General features: G+C 35.1%; 4 protein-coding genes and 2 non-coding genes across 10 annotated transcripts; 4 read left to right on the forward strand and 2 right to left on the reverse strand.

Annotated features, from left to right (window-relative positions):
* Window positions 1–4,873: 4,873 nt before the first annotated feature.
* Trnar-acg lies at window positions 4,874–4,946 on the reverse strand. Its single transcript has one exon. It is a non-coding gene; the product is annotated as a tRNA-Arg (tRNA).
* Window positions 4,947–5,213: 267 nt separating this feature from the next.
* LOC108915256 (pyrimidodiazepine synthase) lies at window positions 5,214–8,938 on the forward strand. Its single transcript, XM_018721230.1, has 5 exons — window positions 5,214–5,387; window positions 6,275–6,383; window positions 7,901–8,123; window positions 8,215–8,457; window positions 8,521–8,938. The coding sequence occupies exons 1-5, from the start codon at window positions 5,363–5,365 to the stop codon at window positions 8,653–8,655; spliced, it is 735 nt and encodes a 244-aa protein (XP_018576746.1). The 5' UTR covers window positions 5,214–5,362; the 3' UTR covers window positions 8,656–8,938.
* On the forward strand, window positions 6,422–6,494 carry Trnaf-gaa. Its single transcript has one exon. It is a non-coding gene; the product is annotated as a tRNA-Phe (tRNA).
* A 200-nt stretch (window positions 8,939–9,138) lies between the features above and the next one.
* LOC108915257 (39S ribosomal protein L38, mitochondrial) lies at window positions 9,139–10,923 on the forward strand. The gene is made up of 6 exons (XM_018721231.1): window positions 9,139–9,406; window positions 9,460–9,615; window positions 9,665–9,989; window positions 10,052–10,210; window positions 10,264–10,400; window positions 10,477–10,923. The coding sequence occupies exons 1-6, from the start codon at window positions 9,265–9,267 to the stop codon at window positions 10,767–10,769; spliced, it is 1,212 nt and encodes a 403-aa protein (XP_018576747.1). The 5' UTR covers window positions 9,139–9,264; the 3' UTR covers window positions 10,770–10,923.
* A 416-nt stretch (window positions 10,924–11,339) lies between these two features.
* LOC108915259 lies at window positions 11,340–15,629 on the forward strand. 5 transcript variants are annotated; one of them, XM_018721233.1, is made up of 2 exons: window positions 11,340–11,552; window positions 14,972–15,629. In XM_018721233.1, the coding sequence occupies exon 2, from the start codon at window positions 14,986–14,988 to the stop codon at window positions 15,472–15,474; it is 489 nt and encodes a 162-aa protein (XP_018576749.1). In that variant the 5' UTR covers window positions 11,340–11,552; window positions 14,972–14,985; the 3' UTR covers window positions 15,475–15,629. The 5 variants fall into 5 exon arrangements, with proteins under 5 accessions (XP_018576749.1, XP_018576753.1, XP_018576750.1 ...); XM_018721237.1 differs by lacking the exon at window positions 11,340–11,552 and adding an exon at window positions 14,031–14,072; XM_018721234.1 differs by lacking the exon at window positions 11,340–11,552 and adding an exon at window positions 14,093–14,245.
* Window positions 15,630–16,923: 1,294 nt separating this feature from the next.
* On the reverse strand, window positions 16,924–23,589 carry LOC108915247 (ATP-dependent DNA helicase Q4). The gene is made up of 6 exons (XM_018721223.1): window positions 23,425–23,589; window positions 21,051–23,307; window positions 20,610–20,993; window positions 19,408–20,123; window positions 18,872–19,334; window positions 16,924–17,531 (listed from the first exon to the last, which is right to left on the reverse strand). The coding sequence occupies exons 1-6, from the start codon at window positions 23,533–23,535 to the stop codon at window positions 16,996–16,998; spliced, it is 4,467 nt and encodes a 1,488-aa protein (XP_018576739.1). The 5' UTR covers window positions 23,536–23,589; the 3' UTR covers window positions 16,924–16,995.
* Between the last annotated feature and the right edge of the window lie 938 nt (window positions 23,590–24,527).

Below are 24,527 nucleotides of genomic sequence, written 5' to 3' on the forward strand. Positions count from 1 at the left end.
AAACACACACCTAAGTTGAACATCCTAATTGGCAACAGTGTATCGTCGTCGTCACAGCCTCAGCGGTGCGGTGTTTAAAATTTCTTCTAACTTGAAAAGCTTATAAAATTGTTTCGATTTTAATTTTCATGTTGTTATTTGAAATAAATATTAGTTGAAAAAAAGTCATAACTGTATCGGGGATCGAACCCAGGACCCCCGCGTGACAGTACAACGCGCTACACTCTGAGCCATCACAGCACGGTCACAATATTATTCATGTCCATCTTTATAAAGTTAATATTTTGAAATATCTAATTAATAATAATACATATAAACAAATTAACAATTTTAGTTAGTGTCAAAACAACGGTGATATTTTTTAATAGGTCGCTTAATTACGTCTTTGAGATTACAACGACGTTTTCAGAATCATGTTTGGTTAAAAATTAACGCCTGGATGTACAGAGGCTTAAAGTTCATAACTTTGGGAGCCTCCGTTATAAACAAATTGTGTGAAAACTATTGCACCTACAGCAACCACTGTTGACACACTTTTAAAGTATGACAAAACCCTCAACTTGTCATAGGTTTTATAAAATTTGAACAATAAATGCGATAGTTATAAACAAATTAAAAATGTTTTTTTGCAATTACTTTTTTGTTTATTAACCGATTTTAATTTAACGGATCTCATTTTGTAGATAATTTTATTCCCTACGAGCTGTCCGTGAGTCACTTTTTCCTAAAATTGATGGTTTTCCCTGCAAACTGAAAAAACTGTTTTCCTCACTTATTTGTTTAAATAAAAAAGTTAGCTAATAAAATTTTTTGACTCGCGAGATGAGAGATGTCTTGTATTATGTTCCTTTAGACAATTTTACAGTAATCTCGCGGATAGGACTGTTTTCGAGTTTCTCTTTTATTTTCGCTAATTTTCCTGGTGTAATAACAAAATCGCTATATAACGAGCGTTTAAATAAAAACGTGGTCAAGTTGGTTCTGAAAATTTGGACGTAGAGCGTAGCGTATAGCAAATGAACTTAAACGTCATCTCGCCGCTTTGTTATTGAAACTGACAACTGCTATATAGTCCAATTAACTAAGCCTTTAAATCGAAATTTTGTCAACTTGGCTGAATTTTTGATATGAGTTAGTTTAAGGTATATTATAACAATAAGTGAGAGTAATTTTTTGTTCAACCCCCGGCCAAGGGTGAAAAAAGATAAAACAAAGGGGTTTTTTAAGATAACTCAAAAAGGGTAAGTGCCAGAAAAAAAAGTTGTAAAGCATACAATTCTACATAAAAATGGCCTCTTGATTTTTTCTCGTACTATTAAAATTAACAGAGTTAGGGAGGCTAGAAGTTAAGGGAAGATTTCAGAAATTTAAAAAAATCATAACAAGCAGAAAAAATATTACTACTCTAAAAATTTACTCTAAAAAATGTAAAGAGACACGTATTTTTTTATCGACCCCAAAACAGTTTTTTCTAAATATCTGGGGTTCTAATCAATATTTTGGAATGAAACAAAATGGAAATTACTTCTTATAAAAAAAAACATATGTTTCACAGGTGATTCCGAGTTGTTTGGGGGTTGCAAACCTTATTTTTTATCTCGGAAAAAATGTTTTTTTTTGCACTTTTTTTATAAAAAATTTATAATTGCTCAAAAAAAATTAAAAAATATCATTTATGTAAACAATTTGGCAAAATTAAGTTGACCTGTTTTTTATCGGCGGAAAAACATATTTACGCTGTGAAATACAGCCTTACACAGACCTGGTAAAATTTATTCTTGGAAATGTTGCGGAAAACGTTCAGTGTCGATTTTCTAGTCGCATCAAGGGCATCACGGAGATAGGTATAAAATGTAATCAATAACACAATATTATTAAATTTTACTACAATAAATTTCAGGTCACTATTGAAATAAAATAATTATAATTTAAAAACATTAAACAATTAAGTATTTATCATAAAATTAAAAATTGTATTTCACAACCAAATAAACTTAAATTGCCAACTACTAATATTACGTTCATTGTTAAAATAATTTACGACACAAAAAGCAACTAGATATCTTAAAATATTATGTATATAAGCCATATCATGGAAACATTGTAACGGAGGCCGCGTTGGCTTAGTGGTTTGCGCGTTGGCCTACTAATACAGAGGTTCTGGGTTCGATCCCTGGTGCAGGTATGGTTTTTTTTCAATTAAAATTAATTTCAAATGCAACTATTCATCGTCCACATTTTTCGGCTTCAGTTCTGCTTAGGAAGTAAATAATTCCTCACTGCGCGGCGTTGCCAAAACAGCGTTGTCAAATATCTGTTGATAAGGCCGCTAAATTCCTTGTTCTATTTCGTCAGAAATCTTATTCAAATCGTGAAATATAAAATACAGCTGATAAATTGTAATTAATTACTTGGAAATCTTGGAATATATATAAGAATAAACTAATTTTACAATATTTCTTCAATGTATCACTAAATTCTTACAGAGAATATGGTATCATATACCACCAAATATGTAAGTCAGAACTGTTTGCTATTTAAAATTTTGAACAAGAGTACCTACCTATTACAAAATGAAATTGACTGAAAAATACGTTTATGACTGGAACACATTGCAAGAATACTATAATGGTTCTCATTTAACAGATTCCTAGAAACATGACTTGCAATGATCCTTCTTATTGTTAGATGAAGAAGTGATCACACCGAATCATACTACGAATTCGGTGCTTTGCTTTTTTTGTTGTAAAAACACAACAACCTTTCTGTTGCGGTTTTCAAAACCTCGATATTCTTAACATAAATGAACTTACTTTGAAGACTGCCTCTAAGTTTTCAAATATAAATATTTTAAAAGATCTTTTCTGAGTACTTTTTTATTATTTTTTCAGTTAATAAAACTTTAATAAAAATTCCCCTACATTTTCCCAAAATGTGTTCCTACTCTAAAATAAACGAAAACCACCAAATCTCACGCTGACATACTTAAAACCATGCTTACGAATAGGTCAACACATATTTCATAGTACCCGATAGTACTATTTTAAAGTTGTGAACAGCAAGGCACTCCACACACGTCACCGCTGAAAATACCGTGTGATTTCATCACTGTCCGCTATGCTAACGAAATCTAACAGAGATTACCGAAATATTTGCTCAATAGCGACGTTTTAATAAATCATTAACATACATTTTCATCACAGCTAACTGCTAAGTGCGTTTCGTAACTTATACGGTACGGCGCGTATTATCGAAAACTATACGCAGTGGCCCAAAAACGTAGACAAAAACTCGTTCTGCGGATTGTAATTAATTGATTAAATGTTAGAATTAGTAAAGGGGTGTGATGGAGACAAAAATTAATCGATACTCAGCGTTGTCTTTCCGACAGTTCTTGCTGGGCAATAATATTTATATTTTAATAAAAAACTATATGATTGTATTCAACTAATTTTTTGTCTTATATCTGTAATTACATTTTGCCGCATAAGCAACTGATTAAAAAAGTAAATCTATACGTTCTTTTTGATTCATGAACAAAATAATTTTAAAAAACAGCTTAAAAACCTATTTACATAACGTGATTATCACAACCCACTTGCTCGCCTCGCCTTCTTGATAATTGAGATACTAAATCAAGTTGCCATGCCATAACTGCCTCTATTTAAAAAGCTTTAAGATCTCTGGAAGGTCCACGTGAACTTTCACTTTGCTTTTGAGGACATGTAAACAATACAATAGCTTATTATGTGACTGTCAGAGGTATTTTTATATATTTTATTTGTATACAGCTTGTATGTATGTGGGCAGTCTCCTTTTACGGTTTATATTAATAGTTATACAGGGTGTCTCACGGTGACGGCCCATTATTGCCTGCAGCTGAAATAGCAAAAGCGGTGACTGATGGTGTTATCTCTAGAATCCACAAGTGCTTAGCTGTTAATGGGGGTCATATTGAACACTTATGACTTTTTTTTATCTTAGTGTAATATTATTATCAACATACATAATTAAAGTTGTGTATTACTATGTATGAAGTTGATTTTTTAGAATTCTTCTTAATTTTATTCTGCTAACTAAAAACTGTAAATGTGCTGCTTAGAATCCCATTGCAACGTCTGTGAATAAATAATAATAAATAACTGGTGACAGTTTGGTTGTTTGTTTTGAAGTTTTGATAAAAATTCCACAGCTATCCTCGCACGAAATTACATGATTTTAGGTGATTACACAAAAAACTGTTCAAAAGAGAATAAAATTGTGTCTCAGAACACAGAAAGACATTAAAAAAACGAATTATGAAGGTTTGAAGTTAATTAAACTCGGCATTAAATTTCTAGCACCCTGTATGCAGTTAAGCCACTTTGAAAGTATGGATGGGAAACTTAGGGGTCTAGCTATCCCCCTATAAATATTGTTGCTTCGTTTTTCTTACTACAAAATACACATGGTTTGAAGCGAGTCACTGTTTCTCTCCATTTTTTTGAAAAAAATTAAATATCTCGAAAACGGTTAATTTTAGGAATATGGAAACTTCATAAAAGTCCACATAAAATAACACGTAGAATCCAAAATTGCAATAATATATAGGGTGTTCCATTTAAAATAAACAAGTTGATTGCGACTTCCGGTATAACCGAAAGCGGTACGTGTAGGCCATTATTTTAGGTGAGAAGTGCATGCCCTAAAACCCGGTATCCCAAATTTTCAAAATTCAAATCGAAGTAGGTAGTCTGAAATAATTGTAATATGCCGTCACCATGAGACACCCTGTATTTTCAATGACATTCACTACATTGTAGTCAAACCACTTCCGCGATTCACAACAAAAATTCTTATACCTTAAATTATTATTTTTCATAAATAAAAAACTCGACCCTGCCAGGATTCGAACCTGGAATCTTCTGATCCGTAGTCAGACGCGTTATCCGTTGCGCCACAGGGCCACGTCAACAACTTTTGCTTGCAGAGCACAAAAGTCAGTACTTTCCCACATTTTATTAGTATTTTAACTAAATTCATATTATGATAGCGAAATATATTGCATGTAAGTATTTAAACATATATTTTCTTACAATTAGAAACATCAAGAAACCAACCACACGGCGCTTCAGCTTCTAAACTTGCAAAAGCCACTATAAAATCACCAGTTCAAGCGCAAAGCGATAGATGGCGCGACGCGACGTAAATAAAAACACTTCCAGATGACTGGAATCAGCTGTGCAGTTTTAATTCGAATTCAGGTCTGCACCTTGCCGGTACTCGTCGAAGTTAAACCGGAAAAATAATCGATATAAGACGTGTGATCAATATACCTACTTGCACTTTATTAGGTCAGTGGTGATAGGTGTGCCCGCATAAAATGAACGGCCCTCATCTGTCCAAAGGTAAGTAAATTAATAAAATATATATTGTCGTTTCACGCCCACGTCCACGGATTTTTCTTTGGTGTGCACATCGAAATTTTTGCAGCGTTCTTAAAATAGCAGTGTCAATAAACGTGACGTCATTGCAAACATTGCATTCAACGCGTGCATTTGCGGCAATAAAAATCAGTGCAGTCGTGTATTTGCATTTTAAAAGGTTAATGTTAGTCGTACATGTCTTTGATGGGGGTGAATGTTTCCCGATGGTAGTCCCCGACAAACTAGGTCGATCTTATTGCCAGTATCAATATATTTTACAAAACAGTTTGTAACCGACACCGACACTCGTTTTGAGGGGTTAGTTTATCGATTTTTTTTTCATACATATGTATGCGACCACTCATTATCTTTCAGTATATGTTTGTTAAAAAAATATGTTACACAAGTAACACACGGTCGGTGTAAGCTGTACAAACATCGAATCCTTCCTATGAGTTTAACCGTGTCATATTTATTTCTGTGGGATTACCTCATATTTCAAGTTTATAATAGCAGGAGAAAACCTCATGAATATTAATTCTATGCCTATGACCCTATTTCTGTGCTATTTATACGTGGTGGGTAATAGAACACGGTTTGAATTTCGAGGACAGGAAATTATAATAAATTTAATTGACACTACAACTTTTATAAGTCGCGTTCATTTTTCTAGACACTAAATTTAATAATACGGAATTATCTCAGGATAAAAAAAATAGTTATTAAAAATTATATATGACTTTTTAACTGGAAATCTTCAAGAAATTCGTGTTTTTTTAAGTATTAAATGTTTAGGCTAACAAATTTGTTATTTAAATCGTATTCTAAGAATGAAACGCCTCAATCATTATTATATACTTTTTTTTAAGGTGCAAGGCAGCCCCCGCCACCAAGAGGGGGCAAACTTCGCCTCTACAGCAATAGGTTTTGCCCCTATGCTCAACGTGTTCATTTAGTGTTAGATGCCAAGAAAATTCCGTAAGTACTTTATGACATTCTACAACAATGTTAGTACGGCCGAAATAGCTCAGTTGGGAGAGCGTTAGACTGAAGATCTAAAGGTCCCTGGTTCGATCCCGGGTTTCGGCACAACTTTTTTTTTCATTTATTTTTTACATTTCGGTCATGTTTATTTTATAACTGGGTAATATAACAGTTTATTTTTAGAATTTAGACCGATATCTTACCCGATAATCAAGACATAAATATTTTTAAAGGATGTTTACCCACTGCGGAGTTAATTTCGATTATACTAAATTTAAATTTGGGCGTGTTTATTTATCAAGTCAAGAGAGATAAAATTATGTACGTACTTTATTTTGTTCGATTTTGTTACACTTGTAAATCGTTTCTGTTTTATTTGAGCTAATATTTATGATTGTAATTCATATCATGTTATTAAATTTTAGATTATTACTTTAATATCGTTCGAAACTAAAATCACGTTAAACGTTTTTCATTTTTGTCATATTTCGTGTATAAAAAGCCTCCCGTAAATAACCAATGGGATAACAGTGGTTATTATTAAACATTTTTGTATTGTGTCACTGACCAGGAACTAGTTTTTTTTCCAAAATTGTATGTACTGTGCCAAGTAAAATACATGGACCAATAAACTGAAGCAGCAACCTACGATCGTCATGCTTGACAGTGCATGATTATATAATTTTGAAGATGAAGGAGAATTTGCTGTCTGTGAAAAATTAACGATTATTAAACGTTTGAAAAGAAGTTATTGTAAAAATTATTTTATTTTGTTCATAGAACTTATCAATATTTTCTTGTTTTATAAAATGCTGTTGAATTAATAAACTGTATTATTTCGAATTACGTTTAGTCCAGTAGGCAGGGGACGTTTATATATTTTTCATTGTTTCTCGAAATTTTCATAGGCTTCTAAGAACAGTATCGAACAATCTCTAAGCTTCTAACATGACAGAAAAAAACGGAACTTATTCTACATCATACAACAAAAAGTAAACAAATGTACACACAAAGCATACTATATAGGGCGACTTTCGCTACAATAATAGTGTTTTGTTCTATGACATATTCGTGGCCGGTTTTTGAAAAAAATTGGAGGAATTCGGAAAATGACAATTACCATTTTTTTGCACCTACTTTGACGGAACTAATAAAACATACAAAGTATAGTATGATTGACCATTTGAGGTGGTGATGCCACAACCTTATTTTAATTGGCCTTGGTTTGGAATTACGTACACTGTTTATTTAAGAGATGCATTTATCAGGTTACACAATATTTTTTATGTACTAATTATAATAATTATGCATCATAGCACACTTTGAAGGGTTTATCTTAAATGATATTGATTCAATTTTTAAGAAAAGTAGAATGGGAAAACGGATACCTATCTTAATTAATTCAAGAGATACAGGGCCTTTTTCTATGATACCCTCCCACATTTTTTTTGTGAAAATATGATTTTTAGTATATGCAACCCAAGAAGTAATTATAGATGTATCGTTTACAGGTATGATGTAGTCAATATAAATTTATCTAGCAAACCAGACTGGATTTACGATAAAAGCCCATATGGAAAAATCCCCGCTTTGGAGTTAGATACAGGGGACGTCCTCTACGAAAGTTTAATAATAGCCGATTACCTGGACGAAAGGTACCATCAGCACCTTTTGCATGCCAAGGATCCTTTGCAAAAAGCCAAAGACAAGTTGCTTATCGAGCAATTCAATAGGGTATACATTTTTTTTTTTACAAGGAAATAGCAATATTTTAAATCTAGAGCGTGCCATTTCGGAAATAAAACACATACTTTTGTTCTTGCAGATCATAAACACCATGTACAGGGTGATGATGAATATCGGCAGAATTAGTTTAGATGACGATGAGACTATCTCCAATGGACTTAACACTTTTGAAAGAGAATTAGCCGAGAGAGGTGGACCGTTCTTTGCAGGCAACAAGCCGGGAATGTTGGATTATATGATATGGCCTTGGTGTGAGAGAGCCGATATTCTCAAACTTTTCGGTAACCAGCATCTACTGAAGAGAGATAAATATAAGAAATTGGTAAAAAGTTTGTTCTGTGAGAAAAATCTCTGTAACGATATTTTCTTTTTTATTCCGTTACAGATGGAGTGGAGAAATCGCATGTCGGACGACCCCACAGTTAAAAGGAGTCTACTAGATTCTGACTTTCATGTTAAATATTTACAGTCCCACAGAGCTGGAATGCCCGACTATGACCTAATATTAAATTCCAAATAAATATTGATTTGTACCGCTCGAATATTATATATGCAAATTTTTCTGGTAAAATTAGTTGGATAAGTTGCACTGCTTCAATTGTGTTTGAATTAGATAAGTACAAATGTTATCTATCCTATTTTATAATTCTTATACCTATGTTTTTATATGGAGCTTATACTTTTTTAAAGCCACTATTTATTAAATGTAATATTACTGTTTGTTCATTAGATTAAGTTTTGTGAAGGTGGTAGATGTATGATTATTTGTTAATGTATATGTAAAGATATATACCTACTTATACAATAAATCTATTTACAGTAAAATTTTTAACTATTCATACTGCATTATTATAATTTAAACTAAATACGTTAGTCAGCGCCATCTCGCGTGATTTATTTCACTGTGATTACTGTTACTGAAAACTTATGAGCCTGGGTGTTCTAATTATCTTAAAGAAGTAGAAGAAATATATGATATTGTCAACTGTCAAATTACACCTAACCTCACTTTATATGCAGATGAATATTTTATTTTTTAATGTGAAAATAAATAAAGTGGATAAATAAACACACCTGACAGTACCTGGGAATGATTAATATTTATTATTAACTTGTATCGACGCCAAACATGGCGTGTTCTTTATGGAAACTGTGTACTTTCAAATTAAATACATCAGTAGGTCCCTCTCTATGTGGAGCGATCAGAAAAGGGCACCACTTGAGGGGATTGCCGCCAGGAATAGCAAAATCCTTGGAGCAAAAACTTGAAGGCAGGTGTGTTAGTTTTGAAAAAACATTCTTTTAACTACTTTCTGTTTTACAGAACAGCGCTACAAGGACCCTTCTGTTCATTTCCGTGTTGATATAAGTTTGCCACCTCCACAATACTCCAGGTCTAAGCAATTACAGGAGAGGTTAAAAGTTATGAAAATTCATCGGAAGGACCCCGAATTGGAAAAATTATCGAGAAACAAAAAATGTAAGTAACCGAAGACTACTGTGAATTAAATTAAACGCCTTGTTTTCAGTACTGATAGACTTGGATGAAGTAAAACAAGAGTGGAACAAAACGGCTGGACCATATCATATTAAGCAAATAGCCGATCATTACGGAATTTTCGAACATTTATTTGGAGATGCTTATTTTTACCCTCGCGTTCCTCTGAATATCGCTTACGATGTGGAGGGTGGTAAGCTGCCGGTTTATTTTGGAAATACAGTGAAACCGTCGGAAGCAAAATCTAAACCAGAAGTTATTTTCGACAGTGACGATAATACATTATGGACGCTCGTTCTAACCAATCCAGATGGACATTTCACGGACCCAGAAAGCGAATATGTCCATTGGTTCGTGTAAGTAAAATATTTATTCTGTAATACACGAGGCTTGTAATTTTATATTTAATATCTTTTAGTGGAAATATCCCGGGGAACAAAGTTGAGGAAGGTGAAACTATAATGGAATACTTGCAACCCTTCCCGCCAAAGGGAATCGGGTATCAAAGACTTGTATTTGTACTGTACAAACAAACGAAACGGCTCGATTATTCCAATTTTAAAACGGATGGTCCGTGGTACGTAACGATTAACGTATTTAATATTAAAATAAAATAATTAATTTTTTCAGTTTCGTTTTATCAGAGAGGACGTTTTCCACATACAATTTTTACAGAAACCTTCAAGACGATTTGACGCCTGCAGGTCTAGCGTTCTTCCAATCAGTTTGGGATTCATCTTTGAAGAACTTCTATCATAACGTTTTAAGTAAGTAAACGTGTAAAAAACATAAAATAAATCAAAAGGTTTAGTATTTGACACTAAATTTATTTCGTTTCGACAGATATGAAGGAGCCGATATTTGAGTACGACTTCCCGCCCCCGTATATTAGAAAACAGGAATGGTTCCCCATCCGTAAGCCTTTCAATCTTTACATGGACAAGTATCGAGACCCGAAACAAATCAACAAGGAATTTCTGTTGAGGAAGTTAAAAGACGTTCACCCGTTCAAACCGAGACCTGCGCCTTTACCGTATCCGAACGCTCAATACTTTGAGGGATACGTGCCTAGCTGGCTGAAGCTGGAAATTACCAAGTCCAGGCTGAAATGGGGGAGGATAAACGATATCGAATAAGCAGTTGCTACTAATATTAAACTTTAAACCTGTATTATTTTTACTGGAAAAACACAAAATTTCCTTCAATTAAAAAGTCACGACCAATTGAAAAGTTGATTTTCTTGTTGTAACGACGAATGTTCACTTCAATTAAACTCGTATCGTTTCTGGACAATTTGTTTTATTAAGATGTACTGTTGTGTTACTGAAAAATTGGCTTGATTAATTGAATAATCGAGCCCCACGTTGGGCGCCATGTCGTGTTACCGAAAGATCGAGTTTATCCAATCAGCAAGATATTTTGAGCTGTTCGGAACTAAAAAATTGGGCATTGGCTTATTGAGCCACTGGGCCCCACGTTGGGCGCCATGTCGCGGAATAACTAATTTTTCACGGAAATTTCCAATTTTCGTGCCGCGCTGGGGCTACGGTCCATTTGGCATTAGGCTTTTTCTGCGGTTTCATTGCTCCGAATAGAAAGTGTGGTGAATTTTCGAAGTGCAGCTTTGTATAGTGGGTTGTATAAGATTGAAGCTAAATATGTAAATATTATGGTGTAATTATAATTACACGTACATTATGCGAGTCCATTACAAACAGACATCTTATAATACAGGTTTGAAGTATCCTGTGTTTGAAAAGCAAATTAATATATGTGGATCCCATTTGCCTCACAGTTTGAGATCAAAATTAAATAATTCAAGTTTGAAGGAGAGTTAATGGATGTTTGCATTAAGCAAAAATAATGTGAAAGTATTGAGACGGTTCACAATAGTCGGATTTTGTATTCTTCCATAACAGGTAAGCTGTTTACTACATATACATATAAATTTTTAAAAAATAGTGCAATTTCGAATATACACGGTTGGAAAAGAAAATCTCAAGGCCACTTTTTGATTTAAAAGTATATCCTCACTTTGAATTGTCAATAAAATTTTAAGTTATACTTTTTTTATAACCAAAGAACTTTCACCATCAGTATGTTTACATATTATCTACATATTAAAATAACGTTATAATTCGTAGATCGTTAAGGCTAAGTCATTAGCTAAAATTATTCCGTTTTAGAAGCCAACAAATTAATAACACTACTTGATAAGCTTTTTTTCGAAACTCCACCGTTACAGAGATACACAGCATTGAAGTTTTTAAAAAATATATGCCTGTAAATAATGTCTTTCGAACGACTCAAATTTAGTATGCACAATACCTACAGGGAATGAAATGACATTCAAAGTGACAAAATTGAATCTCAGCTCAAACACGCCGTGTATATGACACATTTTCTTAAAAAAATTGTGGCACGTCTTTGGAAAATTTACATTTTCTGTAACTCGAAAACGGTGGAGTTCCGAGATGCTATAGCAGTGCCATTATTTTTACTTCTTCTATGGACACCCGAATTTTCGTGGGTAAAAATTTCGGACACCCTATATATACATTTTTTTAAATCGCAGAAATCTTTTAGTAAAATAAGCATGTTTTTTAAATTCGTATTCAACTTTTTACTGCAATCAAATTATTAGAGGCAGCTTCTCGCTTTGTATATTTTGACATAACAGCGAAATAATTGCTGTGTTTACACAAATGACCCCCTGATGAGAATCATAAACACATAATAATTTTCTAGTTGCCGATGGTACACCCATGCAAATAATAGTACTGAATCCTGTTTATAATAGATTAGTTTCACCTTGATAATATAAATAAATGGCAAACGTTTATATAATCAAACTGAAATACGGTTCAAAGGTGACTAACGCTTCTTTTTTTCAAGTCTATTATGTAAAAACGATAAAAAATTGGCACCGCACGTCGTGTCTACATTTACTTTTTTTTCAGGCTTTTTTAAAATGTTTCAGATATTTTTTGAGGCAGTTACTAAAATAAAATAATTTCCCTAATGTTTCCTTCTTTGTCCGAATCGAAAAACATACTTATTTTATCTGAGTTTTTTCCTTATACCTTGTCTCCTAATATATAACTGAATTTTGCACAATATACTGGAAGTTAAAAATTTTTAAATTTATTACCAATGTTACAAAATAGCAATAATTATTGATGTAAAAAAGGCAAAATAATCAAGTTTTTTTTAATAATTTTAAAAAAAAATATTTTAATTGCTCCGAGGGCATTCTAATTTTGGTAAAAAAACTTCAGAGTATAATAAAACAACACACCAAATTTCATTAAAATCGGTTCGATAGTTTTCGCAAAATAATTTTTTGAAAAAAATTTAGTGTTGCACAGCCTCAAATAAAGCATCTAGACAGTTGAAAATTTTTCACATAAAAAAGACCGCTCAAACTCTAATCAACAGATTTCAATTTTTCCAAAACCATTTGAATGGTTGAGCGGTCTTTTCTATGTGGAAAAATTTTCAAGTATCTAGATGCTTTATTTGAGGCTGTGCAACATTGTGAAAATTCGAAAAAATTGTTCAAAATTTTTTTCAAAAAAATTATTTTGTGAAAACTATCAAACCGATTTTAATGAAATTTGTTGTTGTTTTATTATATTCCAGTGTTTTTTCGCCAAAAATAGAATGCCATCGGAGCAATTAAAATATTTTAAAAGAATTATCCAAAAAACTTGATTATTTTGCCTTTTGTTCATCAATTATTGCTATTTTGCAACATCGGTAATAAATTGAAACATTTTTAAAGTACAGCATATTGTGCAAAATTCAATTCTAAAACTTTTTTTCCTTTTCAATATTCTTCCAAAATGCATATATGTATAAGTAAAAAACATTAAAATCACTAAACTTAGAATTCGAACCCCAGGGCCAGCGGTAGGTTTGAAGTAACAAGGCAGATGTGATGCACGAAAATTTTTAGGTATTATACAGGGTGTTACAAAAAATTTGATCTTTGCCGTTAACCACAGACTGCTTATGCTATTTTTTAGGGGCCTCGTTTTCAAGATACAGGGTGTCAGAATTGTTATTAAAAAAAAGGTTTCTATTAATAATAAGTCGGTTATTTTTAAATTTTTTTAAACTGAAACATTGTATGGACTTTTATCCTATTTCAGTGTACTTTTTTGTAAGTTTGATATAAGAAATAATCGTAACAAGAACAAAGGAAAGAAATAGGTAGTTGTAGTATTGATTATTGAATCGATTTTTATAAAAATAAATGTATAATCTTTGTAATTTTTAACATTTATCGCCTCGAAAAACTTTTAATTACGCCGCTGTATACGTTTGGCACATAAACAAACGGTAATTTAAGCGTGATTTCCTGATTAAAAAAACATAATGTGGCCTACGGCAACTGCCTCTGTCCTGACCTTTAACCCAGTAAAACTATGCAGAAGGTAAGATATAACCAGTTATTGTTTTGTCTTGTGTCTTGTGTGTTAATTTACAAAATGTACCTGTGCGCAACTATCACTTATTTACTTTGCTTCAAGTATATTACTACGTTATTATATTAGAAACAAAAATCTATTCTAATAATAGGACTGTCGGAAGCACATCTCTATCGTAGGTATAAAATAATATAGTTACGAGTTATTTAATATACAAAATCGTTGGACTCTCTTGAAGCAAACAGTCGGATTCCGATTAGAAAAATTCAATAACATGGTTAAAAACCTTTTCTTTTTAATTCACTTAAATTATGTGTATGAAGATTTTCAAATATATTTTTGTCGAAAGGACTTAAAATATCTTACTATCTTTACTGTGAGAAAGGCATACCATTAAAATACATTATTCGGGAAGAAAATGAATCCTAGTTACAGTGGTGCATATGAACTACTACAACTTCACTTCACTGACATTACGATTGACTTAACCTCAAAAATTACTTTGTTGACATACAAATACAAACCTTTTTTACACAAAAAATATAAAGCTTATTGGTAAGTGTGCCCATCTTTTTTTCTAATACCGATAAATAAGAGTTTGAAAGATGAGACTGATGGTGTCAAAAATATCTTTCTTGGTACATTAAAAAAGCAATTTGCAATTTGTACTTACCTTTAACAAAAATATTATTTCACATTTACGGTTAGGATCATTCAGCAGAGAATAGAATATACCTTTTCTGCAATAAAAGGCGCGTTTTGCGAACAAAAAAATATAACCTAGGTCGAAAACCTTCCCGTACCAAATTTAGTTAAAATATCCAAGAGTAATCGAGTTATCTTTAAAAGAATGAAATACGGAACATTTTTTGATCAAAAACACTCAAATTGACATTTTCTTACAGGTACGCCACTAAAAATGGAGGGAAGAGACGAAACCTCCATCGACATGGAAACGGGTGAAATATTATACCCATCACAATACAACGCGGAAACGGGCGAATACGAGGGCTTCCTCGCCCTCCCGCAAAGGGTAAAATTCCAAATACCACCCCAGATAAAGCCCAACAAGAAAACCCACAGAGGTCCTAAAATGGATGAACAGAATCTCGAACTCATAACAGCCGCGATATTTCTATTACCGACAGCAATACTGTTCAATCCAGTACTGTGGGCGGTCGCTTTGATACTGGAGATCGTTATACACAGCTGGACTCACAAGAAGAACAGTACCCTTCGCAACGACACCGTACATTATTACCGGAGCCCCCTGCACGGCATCGTAAAGGAATTCTGCGCCAAGTGCAAAGACTCCAATGCCAAAGAGAAAATAAGCAAACTGCAAGACAGGCGTAACGACAAGATGAGGAAGTACGGCCTGGAGTCCATAAGGAGGGTAGTCACCTAATACCAACTTACTCGATGCTTACGGGAACCATTATATTTATTCGAAAACTTTTAGTTTCTTTCTGCCTTATCGTTGAAGATAAGGCGATATAATTTAGCGTTACTATTTTTTTTACTGTCGTCACGTTTGTAGAAGGGTTGCGGTTAAATTACTGAACACACTATTTTAATAAAATATATAATAATACTTTCAAAGTGTTTACATTTATTGTCACGGAAAAAATGTGTTTTGCCGTCACGCGTTACAAAATTTTTACCTGTTACGCCCAGATTTTCAAACGCACTTATCTTATGGGGGCTTCGTACATTTACAGTATAAAATTTACAAAATCGTAAACTATGCAATTCTCGAAGCATCACTGCAACGATGCTAGTTACAGTGGTGCAAATGAACTACTGCAACTTCACTTTATTCTCGAATACCTATAGATTCTTATTACATAAATTAATTTACTTGCTGGAAGATAATAGTTAAACGAGTAAAAAAACTGCCCAGTACAGGCTAAAAATGCACGACTAACGGCTGGGATCAGTGGTGGGGAAAGAGATGTAAAGGCAAGGTAAAAAATTTTTTTTGTAACACTAAAATCCATTCACAAAATTTAAAAAAAAATCAAATTTATATGCTGAAAACTGTTTTGTTTGGCTAAAAAATTAAGACTACTTACATATAAAACCTTCTCAAGTGTTTAAAAATTAATAAAATCGAATTTTGCAAAATGTAATAATTCCAAAGTTCCCGGTAAGTATAACGTACAACTGTTAATAACTCGGCAACGACTCGTCTGTCCAATAGTGGGTTTCGTGAGCTTATTATACATGAATTGAAAAGTATTTTCCAAAAGTTTCATGGGATTTAATTAATATTTAGAAAACTGGAAACAATTTTAAGAAAAATATCGATTTTTGCCATTTTTTACCGTCCCTGTAACGATCCTAGTTACAGAGGTGCAAATGAACTACTGCAACTTCCCTTTCACTGATTTTGCGCTTAAAAATTATTTTGTTCACCTATAATCGTTTTTTTTTGCATAAAATGGGATGACACATCAAATTTTTGCCTTCTCGCTAATAGTTTGTTTGTTTTAAGACGTTTTGACCTGATTTAAAATTTCATGGGGTTTAATTAATTTTTAGAAAATTGGTAACAATATTAAGAAAAATATCGATTTTCGCCATTTTTTGTAATAGCAAAAATTTTAAAATAAAATTTTTTGTACACTACGCGACGCTCATGCATTTTAAAGTGTTGTCCTACAACGTCATCGCTGCCGATTTGTAAAAAAATGTTGACGCATATTTAAAGTAATGATGAAACCAATACACTCAATTATGAATTTTTAAATCTTCGTTGCACAATTAAATTTACCGACATCATTATTCAGTGAAAAGGGTAAAAAAGTATAACACCGATTTCATCGAAACATTATTTATTAAAACTTAACCTACGCATAAAAATATATCAATTGAATAAAAATAAAAAACGATTAATACCACAGCTAAAAAATTAATTAAAATCACATTACCTCATTTTTATAATCTCCCGGGTGGCGGTCCTCACCACCGTATGGAAATCCACGTCGAGGTGGCTCCTCCAAAACTTGCACCTCCCCCAGATAACGGCGGGGTAATTGGGGCTCTGTATCCCGTGAAATATCCTCGCCACTGCCCGTCCCGTGAAACTGTTATCCCTGTACATGCATATCAACGCTCGTATGTCGCTAACCAGCTGTTCCTCGTTGAACTCCTTAGGCTTCGTGTCGCACGTGTACTGCAACGGATCGGGAGAATTGAAATACTCCCTGACTTTGCTCTTTATCAGGTTATCGCCCGGCTCGGATATGCAGGTGCGATACGACGGCTGTGCCACTTCTACTAAAGTTTCGTGGACGACGTGGAGTTGCATAAGTGCCTTCCTTTCTTGGTCCGCAACCCTGTTGTATAGGCTGTCGAGCGCTTCGTCTAGCTGATCGTCGGATAGATTACCCGGAGATAAAAGTCTAAAGCCCAAGTTCGAAAACTGAACGCTTATCGTGGATCGTTTCGGCTGATTGTTCACTGCAACAAGGATTTTATTGTAGTATTTTTTAAATCTACTATAAATACAAGTAGCTCCTTGTTGGGTATATTTGTAAAAGTTTCGCTATAAAGCAAACAATTTTGGAAAAATATTCTAAAAATGTTTTACAAAAATATGCGTGCGATAACCAAAAACCCATTCAGGAATTGAACTGAACAGCAACTCTGCTAAAGAATGTACAGAACTGGACTGAACTGAATTTCGGGACTTAACTGAACTTCAACTTACTAGAGAATGTCCGGAACTGAACTTAACAAGAATGTTCGGATCTGGACTGAACTGAACTCAATTGAATTCAGGAATAGAACTGAACAGCAACTCTGCTAAAGAATGTACAGAATTGAATTCAGGAACTTAACTGAACTGCAACTTACTAGAGAATGTTCGGAGTTGAACTGAACAAGAATGTACGGATATGGACTGAACTGAATTGAATTCAGGAATTGAACTAAACAGCAACTCTGCTAAAGAATGTACAGAACTGGACTGAATTGAATTCAGGAACTTAACTGAACTGCAACTTACTAGAGAATGTACGGAACTGAACTGCAACTGAACAGCAAGAATGTACGGATCTGGACTGAACTGAATGCTGGAACTGAATTGAATTCAGGAATTGAACTGAACAGCAACTCTGTTAAAGAATGTATAGAACTGGACTGAACTGAATTCAGGAACTTAACTGAACTCCAACTTACTAGAGAATATGCGGAGCTGAACTGAACAAGAATGTACGGATATGGACTGAACTGAATTGAATTCAGGAATTGAACTAAACAGCAACTCTGCTAAAGAATGTACAGAACTGAATTCGGGAACATCATTGAACTGCGACTTACTTACAATGTACGGAACTGAACTGAACTGCAACTGAACAGCAAGAATATACGGATCTGGACTGAACTGAATTCAGGAACTTAACTGAACTGCAACTTACTAGAGAATGTAAGAAACTGAATTGAATTCAGAGATTGAACTGAACAGAAACTCTGCTAAAGAATGTACAGAAGTGGACTGAACTGGTATACGATTTTGTGCAATAAAGGCCTATGTAAAAATAAGGTATTGCGTAGCAAATAAACAAATTTCTAGGAGTCGGTTGGCGATTTTGGTTTTAGACCAATCAGGGTGTGCCTTGCTCACACCCCTGGCCAATAAGATCTCAGAATTTGGGGAGTATAAACATGTATCCCGATACTTTAATAAAAATTTCCAAAATATTACTTTATAGGTGTGCACCACCTTAAACTGCACGCATGCTGTCTCGGTAGCGCCATCTGTTGGAAAAAAGCGAGAACTTAAAATGACGCGAACTCACCCGTAATCCACTCCAAGTTTTTCAGCTTGTGCTTGCATATCCCGCTCTCCCAGCCCATGGCGGCGGCCACGTCCACGACGGGAAACTCCAACACGTTGGGATCCTTGCCGGCTTCGCTCTTGTGCAAAGCCAACGCCATGGCCAGCGGTGGACAATCTTTGGCCGCATTCCTGATACGCAACGGGCCGCCGTAGGATATAACTTTACACGTCGTGTATGCGGGACTCAGCACCTCTACGTATTTGTTCTCGTGCAGTTCCAAGTAACACAAGAGGGTGGCGATGTTCTCCTCGGGTATGTCTAACGCCCTGACGGTTTCCTCGACGGGGAAGGCCACCTCGTGTTTGGGACACCGTCCCGTGCAAGAGCAGGGGACAAAGATCTTCTGAAGGAATTTTCTTATGACATGGCGATCGATGGAGTTGGCGTGGATGTGTCTGCGGAGCTCGTTCCCGTCTCGACCCTAAAAAATGAGTGTTTCATGCAAATCGATAATTAAAAATACGTAAATACGTAAATATTGTGGTAATAATTACCTGCGAATCCAAGAAAACGTGGCACTGCGCCTTCAAACCGTCTCGCCCAGCTCTTCCGACCTCTTGCACGTAACTCTCGAAACTATTAGGCATATTAAAATGTATCACGGCTCTGATATCGGACTTGTTGATGCCCATACCGAAAGCTACGGTGGCGACAACTATCCTAAGTTCCCCCGACATAAACCTATTCTGAATCGTACGCCTACGACTTGCCGACAAGCCGGCGTGATACGGTTCCGCCTCCATGTTAACCCTCTTCCGTTTCTTGGTAGTATTCTCTTCCACAACCCGTTCATTTTTAAGACTAGTTCTAAGAAACGCCGCTATCCTCTCACACTCGTCCCGTCTCGTACAGTAAACGATGATGCTCTTGCAGTCGGCGAAACGTTCGGACGTCAACAATCCTAAAAGAGCACGATCCCGCGTCGCGTCCCTCGAGACGGTCAGTACGAGATTGTCGGGTAGGGGGAGATCCGTTATAACGCCGTCGTGCCCGTCCGGTATTTGTAAATGATCAATGATGCTATCTCTGGTGGCCCTGGTCGCAGTAGCCGTCAGGCCCAGGATGGTTTTGACGCCTAAGCTTTCCCTCAGTACCCGGCAGATCATCAGGTAGCTAGGCCGGAAGTTGTGCGACCACTGGGATACGCAGTGAGCTTCGTCGATGCAAGCGAATGCTATCGGCGGTAGTTTGCGCAGAAGCGATCCGAATCCTACGACAAAAATTCAATTTTAGAAACATACTTTAGAAAATGAGCTAATTGAAACATTTTTTTTTTAATCTTATCAAAGTCAAACAAGGTAATGTTTGAAGGTTATAAAATCGGTGCTAGACATATTAAATTAATCTAAACCATACAAAACGGCAACAAAATTAAACCGTGAACAGTTTAAATTTAAGCAGAATCCGATCGTGTTCCGAAGGCTCACAAAGGGCATCGGAGGTTTTGCAGCTTCTGAAAAACCTGCTACCTAAGTTCACGCCTGATGATATGAAGCTTGTATACGAATCAAGGACGACTTTTTGTCAGGAGAAAATGATGCTGCAACAACAGACAAGAACATATCAGATGGATTAGGCCAAACGACAAGTACCGAAAGAAAAAAAAGCTAATAATAAGTGAGATAATATTAAATAAATTTGTTTAAAATATCCAAATTATATTTGACCGTGATAAACAAATGTCGTGTGTGCTCACCTGCCTGTTTTTCCCCAGCTACCACAGCCTCCGGAGAAACCAGGAGCACGCTCAACTCCCCGAGGGAGATCGCTTCCAAAATCTTCTGCCTCTGAGCCTTCGTCTGATTGGAATGGAGGCATGCCGCTTTCATGAATTTCGGCATACCAACGACTTGGTCGTCCATCAGCGACACTAAAGGAGACACGATTAAAGATATGCAGGGTTCCCGTTGTGAGTACATGTAAGCGGGCAGCTGGTAACACAAACTTTTGCCCGAACCCGTACTGAGAGTGACCAGGGTGGATCTTCCGGAGAGGATCCTCATGACGGCCTGTTCTTGGCCGGGACGGAAGGAGTCGTGGCCGAATTTTTTTAGGGTTTGGTAGACCTCTGCCGGTGTCGCTGAAATAATCGAAATATTATGTTAATTGTTTACTTGAAATGTTTTTGTTTGATTACCTATCATACCGCCTCCTTCCTCCGAATCATAATAGGGCCTTATGACTTTTACAGAGTCCATATACAATTTCACATCCAACTTTTTTATGTGTTCTTCCAATCTTAAGGTTTCAGCAAGCAACTGATCCGACAAGTCATCCCCAAAGTCAAATTCCTCTCCGTCATCTTGAACTTGGCCCGTTTCTTTAACCGCTTCATCCTCCCGATCCGTATCCGTGTTTTCCTTTCCCGGCATAACCATTTTCGGTATTCTAACGCTCAGAATGTTATTCATAGCCATTTCGGAGGCCTCCTCCAAAGTCGGATAGGGACATTCCTCTTCTTCATCGGGAGCCAACGGTAATAAGCCGTCGCCCTTCTTAGCTTGACAGTTCCTAGCGAAATGGCCGATCTGACCGCAACTAAAGCACGTAAGCATCCCTCCGTCGCAGCCACCCATGTCCATGTCCGGTCCCGCCAGAGCTTTCGCCTTCTTACTCTTCCACATGGACTTCTTATACTTGCTGAACGTTCTGCCGCTCTTGCCGCGAACGAAAACTTTCTTCTTCAGGTTGATGCGAACGAAATTGTCGTTTATGTTACCGGAAGCCATCTTCTTTTCCAGATTTTCTTTGGCTTGCTCGCTTTTATCTTTTACTGCGCGTAAATCTTTGTCCGCCACAGTTTTCTCTTCGGTTCGAGACTTATCGGTCTTAGTGGCAATTTTTTTCTCTGCTAAGACTTTTTTTATGTTGTTGTACCTCGGTGCTACCGTTCGCGGTTTGATTGAGAATTCAAGCTCGTACGGTTTGCCTTCGTTGGGCTCATTGTCTTCACTTTCCACTTTACTGAATTTTCTAACATTCTTAGGTTTTTTGCCCTTTGAAGTTCCCAGTAACTTTGTTTTCTTAGTTGTTGCTTTGACAGGAACATCTTCAAGAAATTCTTGTTGACCAAAAGTAGTTTTAGACTTGGAATTTTCAGATTGTAACGTAAATTCAGGGTCTTTTTCGTCAGTGTCGGTGTGAAACGCATCCTGTTCCTCCTCCTCTTCCTCAATCTCACAATAAAATTCCTCCATACTAACCTTGACCTTCGTTTTCCTTGTAGATCTCCTTGGAGAAATCTCCTCTTGACTGCCTTGACTCGTAAGAATAGTTTTTTTAGCTCTTCTCCTTGCTTGTGGTCCTTTGTTAAACTTAATTTTTACACTTTTCTTTCGTGAAGTTTTAACGTCAAGTTTTTCACTTTCCTCTGTTTTTTTCTCATTCCCAACATTTTCATCGTTTTCAGATTGCTGTATTTCACTTTTTTGCGAATCATTTTCCTCAACTACTCCTTTAAAATTTGTGTTTTCTATAGTTACAGTCTGCTGGGCAATAGGCACTTTATTCTCACTTGATTTATTGATCAAATCTTCTATTCTTCTCTTTTTTCCAATGTGAAAGGAACTTACTTGGGTAGGAGCGTTTTCATCATCGGAATCATCTATAATGTCGTCACTCTCATAGTCCACCTTAGTAGACTCAAAACATGAAACTCCTGTAGGAACCGTTTGGGGTAATACAGATTTAGATAAAATTTGTAGTGGTGGTAAAAGTAAATCCGGATTTTCGATGGTATTTCCGGTTCTTTTCACTACTCTTTCTAGCCACCCACCATCTACAGTCTTCAAGGAGGGCTGATAGTTATTTTGTATTACACTTTGTACAATATTTACAGGTTGTGATAATGTTTTTATAATTGGTGTTACGATTTTAAATTTATCGCTTGAAAATATGTTCCCTTCCTGTGAAATTATTTCTTCGGATTTAAACGTGTAAGAATCAGTTGTAGGGACCGGTTGTGACAAAGAAATTTGGCCGTCTATATTTATGTCGCTTTTCGTTTTTTGAGAAAAAGATAGGGACTTTCTAGGATTGCGTTTTGTGAATTTGGAGCCACAAAACAATTTCTTGCTTATGCTTAAATTCAAATTGGGTTTACTAGTTTCTTCAGGCTTCGTATTGGCTTTACTATGTTCTTGCTTACTATTAAGATGTGGCCCCCAAACTTCATCAGGTACTGAAACATGTTCATCCAAAATCTCTGGATTTTCAATTTCATTTTGATTTACTTCGTTTAGGACTCCTGGCAACGTACGGTTTTCTTCTGTGTTAGTATTTTCTTCCTCAAATCCTTCAACATCCATAAAACTCTGCTCCAAGGCTGCAGTTTTAAGTTGAAAGTATTTTCGGTAGGCATGCCTTACTTCACTACTCGCTTCTCTAATATCCAGCTAAAACATAATTTAAAAAGTACATTTATGTGATCAAATAAGTTAATAACAATGAATTAAGAAATGAACTTTTTTTACACTGCGGTTACAATTAATTGTTATATTAAACTTCCTTACCTTTGAAGGTAATCTTTTATGTTGTTTCTGAAATTGATGTTCCCATATTTTAACTATATATTTACATTTATCATAAGTTTTTTTAATGTCTGGTTGTTCTAAAAGGTCCATTTCAAATAGACACTCACAAAATTCACAAGTTCAGAACTACATACACAAATCAACAATGCTCTAATAATGGCCATTGGCCATTACAATTTACAAACAATAATAAAAGTTTTCCCGCGTTTCCTTTTATTACCAACATATTTCGATAGGGGGAAGGGGGTGTTCGGAAATTTGATCACTAACAACTGGTTCCGAATTCTACAAGTACTTTTGGATTTAAGAAATATATATGAGTATCTAATTTATAATTTTCAATGCCCATGCAATCAAAACAAACGTAAACATTTATTAACAATCTCTTTTTCCAACAATTTCTAACATAAACAGGTTTACTTTTCGAACAAGACAGTATGTGATCCTACTGATCGAGTTAACATGACCACAGTTTCCAAAAAGCCAAAAGCCCTAAATATAATAGTTTTCCAAGATCACATTACTTTAAGGAACTTGTAAAATTTTTAAATTTTTATTAACCGTCTTTGTCTATGATCTGATATGGAAGCAGAACCAGAAATAGCGGAACATAAAAAACGCACGTTGTACTCCAATCAGGAAAAGGTGGGCGTGGTTCATACATACCGCCAATTTTAAATTGTTTTCATCAGATATGCAATTTTTATTTGTCAGAAAAGCATTGGTCCACAACTCTATACAATAAATGTAATTTGTTTAATCAATTACTTACCTATAGACGAATCATAAATTCAACGTACGCAACGAATGTATCAAATTAGTTTCTTTAAAATTAAGGTTATAATAATTAATAGTTCATTAATTTCTGGTTATTATCGTTCATTACATCCACAGCCATTGTAAAATACTGAAAACTTTGTTGCTGTTATGAATTATTACATTATATAAATTGTATCATGTAGGGATGTATACGCATACGTTGATTTTGTAATTTTACTATACTCATATTATGATTATTTTCAGATAATTAATTATTATTAATCCATAATATAACTCATAAATATGACTAACACAAAATATTA

The sequence above is a fragment of the Anoplophora glabripennis genome, unplaced genomic scaffold, assembly GCF_000390285.2.
Source record: "Anoplophora glabripennis isolate ALB-LARVAE unplaced genomic scaffold, Agla_2.0 scaffold1064, whole genome shotgun sequence".
NCBI classification, from domain to species: domain Eukaryota; kingdom Metazoa; phylum Arthropoda; class Insecta; order Coleoptera; family Cerambycidae; genus Anoplophora; species Anoplophora glabripennis.

Excerpts from the sequence above, each read along its gene's own strand:
- LOC108915256 (XM_018721230.1), top strand. The coding sequence starts at position 5,363 with ATGAACGGCCCTCATCTGTCCAAAG. Across the intron at positions 5,388-6,274 it reads CGGCCCTCATCTGTCCAAAG|GTGCAAGGCAGCCCCCGCCA; the intron begins GTAAGTAAATTA and ends CTTTTTTTTAAG. Across the intron at positions 8,124-8,214 it reads TTATCGAGCAATTCAATAGG|ATCATAAACACCATGTACAG; the intron begins GTATACATTTTT and ends TTGTTCTTGCAG.
- LOC108915257 (XM_018721231.1), top strand. The coding sequence starts at position 9,265 with ATGGCGTGTTCTTTATGGAAACTGTGTACTTTCAAATTAAATACATCA. Across the intron at positions 9,616-9,664 it reads ATTATCGAGAAACAAAAAAT|TACTGATAGACTTGGATGAA; the intron begins GTAAGTAACCGA and ends CCTTGTTTTCAG. Across the intron at positions 9,990-10,051 it reads GAATATGTCCATTGGTTCGT|TGGAAATATCCCGGGGAACA; the intron begins GTAAGTAAAATA and ends AATATCTTTTAG.
- LOC108915259 (XM_018721233.1), top strand. The coding sequence starts at position 14,986 with ATGGAGGGAAGAGACGAAACCTCCATCGACATGGAAACGGGTGAAATA.
- LOC108915247 (XM_018721223.1), bottom strand. The coding sequence starts at position 23,535 with ATGGACCTTTTAGAACAACCAGACATTAAAAAAACTTATGATAAATGT. Across the intron at positions 20,124-20,609 it reads AGCTGGGGAAAAACAGGCAG|GATTCGGATCGCTTCTGCGC; the intron begins GTGAGCACACAC and ends TTTTTGTCGTAG. Across the intron at positions 19,335-19,407 it reads ACGTTTTCTTGGATTCGCAG|GGTCGAGACGGGAACGAGCT; the intron begins GTAATTATTACC and ends CTCATTTTTTAG.